Source organism: Rhagoletis pomonella, unplaced genomic scaffold (assembly GCF_013731165.1).
Source record: "Rhagoletis pomonella isolate Grant_MI unplaced genomic scaffold, Rhpom_1.0 Rhpom_scaffold_04241, whole genome shotgun sequence".
NCBI classification, from domain to species: domain Eukaryota; kingdom Metazoa; phylum Arthropoda; class Insecta; order Diptera; family Tephritidae; genus Rhagoletis; species Rhagoletis pomonella.
The window spans coordinates 1-5514 of NW_023462791.1; the positions used below are offsets into that span (position 1 = coordinate 1).

Genomic DNA, 5514 nt, shown 5'->3' on the forward strand with positions numbered 1-5514 from the left:
GTACTTAGTTGAAAAACGCCCTAACTCAACTGAAAATATATTAAAAATATATTGAGATATGGCGTTTTTGAATCGGCGGCTGAGATGGGCCGTTTTTGAAACGAATTCTGAGATAGGGTGTTCTTGAAAAGTAGGGATGTGCCAAGTATCCGGTAGATATCCGGAATCCGGCTTATCCGGCCGTTTTACTGATATCAGACTATCCGGCCGGATCCTGGCTAAAATCCGGCCGGATTTCCGGATTTCCATTATAGAGGACTCAATTTAAAAATCTATGTAGTTCACAATTTTTTTTTTTGTATTTTCATAATCAAATTTAATAGTACCTAAGTAATTAGTAATTAGAGTTAAAAATTTATATATTTTTCATAATGAAAATAAGCATTTCCGCAACAACTTATTTCTATTTTCAACATAAATGCTACCCGATGCCCTAAACACCCTTTTTAAGTTCACTGAGGAAGGTGATTTGCAGATATACTCCATTGCCAGTGTAAACAAATCTGAAAATTCTTTACGACTATTCTTCCACCAAATTAAAGGATCTTCCTTTCTGGGTATAAGAGGTAGCTGTAAATATTTCTCAATTTCCCCATCGTTTAGCTATCCATATCACTACAAAAACAGGAATCAGCATCAGAGCCGTTGGCAATTTCCTCAAATCATTGCCAAATTTCCTGGTGGGCTCGCTTTTCAATAGAAGCTTTCACTAGAGTTCGGCATTTTTCATATGATTCATATGATTCTCCATCTAACTGATTTATATTTGCGAATTAGTTCACCATCTACCCAGTTTTTAGATTTACTGATGTCAGAAAAAACGGATTTTGAAACGTGGGTCACAAACTATTGCCACAATGAAGCAGTTCGATTTTGATCACTTTTTAAAATAAAAATACATCAAACATGAGTTTTTTCTTAGCGGCGTTCATGGTTGCTTATCAGTTTTCTGTGACGATTCTCCTCTAGTTACCAAAAATAATCGACAAATCCGCGTTGCTGAAGGAGAACTTATCTTTTTATTACAACATTATTTTATAACTTGGATTTCAGACGAAAATTTTGTATTCTTAATTACGTACAGATAAACTGGCCATAAGTAAGTCGCTAAACAAAAACATTGAATATAACAACATTATGAAATTAACTAAGAGCAGCACTCTACCGGATATCCGAATCCGGGTGTTATTTTTTACATGGTATCCGGAATCCGGTTATCCGGAAAAATTTCTATACGGCACATCCCTATTGAAAAGTTTTCTGAGAGATAAATCGATCTTCCACTCAGATGTCGATCTTTAAATCGGTGGGGTACATATTTGAAGAAATAAGTATTTTCGAATGGGTTCTACTGAAGCAACCTCCGCTGTGGACGCAGGTGGAAACTTGTGTTTTGCTTATTAAACGCAAAATAAATGTAAAAATTACCGAAAATGATTTTTTAAATTTGGTGTCACACCTTCGATACATGAAATAAGCTAACACGTGTTCGACGAATCTTTTTTTTCTACTTTTTCTTTGGAAATATGATCTGTCAAAGTTTGCATTTTTTCTTGATTCTGACTAATCATGTACTCCTTCAAATCGTTACATCTCGAGTTCTGCCCATAGAGACTTCATCTTAACGTCGTTTTGAAGCTTAAGAAACGGGCTTAATATTTCTTTATATAAGATGGTCAAGAATGTCCTAAAGCTAACTTAGCTATTAAAAGTTGAACTTTTTGAAGTTGATTTGCATAGTGAAGACCAGTAAATTAGGGATTTATAATTATACCATCGGAATTTTTTTTTTAAATCTCCACAAAAAAAAAGTGGTTAAAAATGGAGGGTTTTCAAGAACTATTTTTAAAATATTGTTCTTTATGACGAGATGGTTTATTTTTCGTCATTTTCAAACAAAGAATATTATAGAAATGGGCGTCGCTATATTAAAACCAAAGTTCAAAAATTTAGACTTCATTGTGGATTTCGCCAGAATATCTATGTATATTGATTGAAAAAGTTGTGGCACAAATATTGTTAACGAAGCGATATTCTGCCGAAATCCGCAATAAAATCTGCGTTTGCTAATTATAGTCCTGCGATTGCCACGCCCATTTCTAGGGGTTTGTCACCTTAAAGAAAAATCTTGCGATACAAATATTATATCTGGATAGATATTCTATCGGAATCCGCAATAAAATTTTACTTTTTGCAGAAACCCGATGTTTAACATTTTACCAAATATATCTTAACATAAGTTTTCGAAAAAAATTACAAAAAATTGTCGATCCTCACAAAATAAAAAATATTTTAAAAATAGTTCTTGGTATAATTTTAAATCCTTAATTTACTGGTCTTCACTATGCAAATCAACTTCAAAAAGCTCAACTGTTAATAGCTAAGTTAGCTTTAGGACAATCTTGACCATCTTATATATAGAAATGTTAAGCCCGTTTCTTAGCTTTGAAATGACGTTAAGATGAAGTCTCCGCGATCAACAGAACCCGAGATGTGAAGAAATACATGATTGGTCAGAATCACGAAAATTCAACTTTGACAGATCATATCTCCGAAGAAAAAGATAAGAAAAAATTTCCTGGAACACGTGTTAGCTTATTTCATGTATAGAAACCACAAAACAAAATTTGAAGCGAATCGAGACATGACACATTTTTTTACGAAATCCCTCCGACTTAAAAAAAATCGCTCATGTGTAAAAAATTACAAACATAACTGTTGAAAAAATCGAGTCTTGTCGAAACCAGAAGCTATTTGATAATCAAAAATGGTCTAAAATGTTTGTTCATTTTCAAAACCATATGGAAATATATTAAAAAGTAGTAAAATTTTCTTTATGTATTCTTGGTTCGAACGCATCAACCGCACGAATATTCTCAATAATCAATCATTTTGGCCAGTGAGAAAGCTCAACTCAAAATTGAGACTATTGAAGCATCTGTGCTTACTAATTGTATCTTATACTACGTTGATGCGTAGGCTAATTCACGAATTCATTTCATGAATTAAGGTTAAAATTGGCTGCATAAACACCATTTCATGAATTCAGTTATACATGAAAGTTAACCATGAATTCGGCATCATTTCATGAAATCGTGAAGTGCAAGTCCGGCAACGCCACGTTTCACAAACAGCTGTTTACTAGGGTTACAATGTTCTTAGATTAATAACCATGAGTGGCATAATCAGGATTTTAAACACTGGAAAAGTTATGTGGAATTGTTCAAATATAAAATAAATTCAAATAGAATAAACTGAAAATATATTAAAACCAATTTAAATAAAATAAGGTTCATTGCCTGGTATCAACGGCTTTTGCAAATTCAAAAGGAGGCAAAAAAATCACAACCCTACTGTTTAGTTTCCCGCCAGTGCGTTGCCACTTTTTCAAATCACTTTATTGCATGAATTCGTGAACTATGCATAAACGGGACCATTTTTGAATTCATGAAATGAAAAATTCATGAATTCTGCCGCATAAACGTAGTATCAGGTTTAAGATGTTCAGAATTCTACGACTTAAAACTTGTTGACCCATTGAAAAAATGTACAAAAGCAAAATATTTACCTTGAAATTTTTAATTTTTTGAACTAAGAATTTTTTGAATATCGGTTTGATATCTTTATGGAATTTAATAAAATACAAAAAATACATATGAAAGTATGTCCTTTATTTTTACTTCAAAAATATGGTCACCGTAGATACCTATTTTACATATAATATCGACCCCTTTGCGCGAAATTACCGTACGTGCCAGAAACCAAATTTTACAGAAGAGCGTTTTTACTTTTCAAAATTTTTTGGATTTTTTATTTTATTTTTTTTTTACTACGTACAAAATACTTTTGTATGGCACATACGATAATTCTGCACACAAGAAAAAAATCTTTGTAACATATAATAAAATATACCGCAAATTTTTACCGAAACTGTAGGGTTTCGGCTACAATATTTTGCTAGGTGAAAGAAAATGGCACAAAAAATTTAATTTCGAAAAAATGGCGCATACGATAATTTCGTGCAAAAGGGTCAATATGTAAACAAAAGTTCACTCACCTTGCTGCATTGCGAATTGTTTCATTTACTTCTCTGGAACTGCATATGATACTTAAGATGCAATTAGCGTATTCAACAGCATTTGTTGCTAAATATCCGTTCTGACTTCCTTCTGAAGTTTCGATTATGTCTAATAAGGGACCTCCGGATCGGTGAGCAATCATTATCATACCTGCGGACATACATTCGACGATGCCGATACCGAAGTGCTCATTCCACATAGTGTGAATTCCAATTCCGGATTTTTGATACAGTTGGAGGAGTTCATCGTAGTGAACATTTACTTTAAATTCCACGGAATTTTCTAAAGAGAGATGTTTAGCCAAGTCTTGCATATTCTTCAGCCGTTCGTAGTCGCTGTCGTTTCGACACGAACCCGCTATGATAAGATGCACCTTATTCCACAGATCCTCATTTCTTGATAAAAGAGTTCGTAGTTCATACATTGCCTGCAGCTGTAACGGGTGATCTTTCTCTGGTCGGAATTGACCAATGGATAAAATTATTACCTTCTCTGTATTCTCGTTGCGCTTTAGCGCTTTAATATGTCTTACTTCACAAGGAGGATATACACGATGCGTTTTAAAAGGTACCCCCCATAAATCACCAATATGATTTTCAGTCCACGTGGAATTAACCATTATAGTGTCTGAACACTGGCCAACCCAGCTGTACATCTATAAAAATTAAATAAAATAAGCATTACTTCTAACATATTCAGGGCTATCACTGAAACCATCGTAGTCCGATTTTTCAAAAATGCTATCACTTAATCTGTGATCGCATTTTCGTATATTTCACGAAAAACGGACTACGATGCATACAACGGTAGTTCAGGGGGGTTACTCTGTAATCAGTAAAAATTTGTGAGGTGGAGCACCATTTTTTCGAAGGTCGAGCTTTTTTGTGCAATTAAAAAAGAAAAATATAAGTTTCACAATTTTTCGAAATTTGAATTATTTTGGAAGTTATAGCTATTAACTTTTTTCCAAATTGTCTAGATTTTATTTGTTTTCTCGCAATTGATAATACCCATTCTGTTTATTTTTTGAACAGTTAAGAACGATGATGTTTTCTTCCCGTTTTTATTAGTTATTTGGTTATAAAAATTCTTTTATAAAAGTAATTCATTTTTTCTTAAATATTACAGACATCTCAATGGCTTTAAAATCGTGTTTTGGATGTGTGGTTGTACGTTATATTAACAATTACTTGCAGAAAAAAAGTTTGCCGGAATGCATCGAGACAAAAGGTACTAACGTTTTTCTCTTGCCGCCCAATGTATTTTGCATAGAAAACAATGAAATGAGTAAAGTAAGCGCGCTTGACTCGTTGTCAATCGGTGCTTGTTGAAAAACTCATGCGAGATAAATATCTACGGCAAACGTTTTCCATACAAAATACATTGGGCGTCAAGAGAAAGCGTGAACAACTTTCGTCTCGATGCATTCCCGCAA

The 5514-nt window shown here is 33.5% G+C and overlaps 1 protein-coding gene across 1 annotated transcript; it reads right to left on the minus strand.

Moving 5' to 3' along the window:
* Positions 1 to 4030: 4030 nt before the first annotated feature.
* Positions 4031 to 4748, minus strand: LOC118754614 (GDP-Man:Man(3)GlcNAc(2)-PP-Dol alpha-1,2-mannosyltransferase-like). The gene has a single exon (XM_036489504.1). The coding sequence runs from the start codon at positions 4732 to 4734 to the stop codon at positions 4054 to 4056; it is 681 nt and encodes a 226-aa protein (XP_036345397.1). The 5' UTR covers positions 4735 to 4748; the 3' UTR covers positions 4031 to 4053.
* Between the last annotated feature and the right edge of the window lie 766 nt (positions 4749 to 5514).

Bases quoted from the DNA above. Each gene is read 5' to 3' on its own strand.
- LOC118754614 (XM_036489504.1), bottom strand. From the start codon at position 4,734: ATGTACAGCTGGGTTGGCCAGTGTTCAGACACTATAATGGTTAATTCC.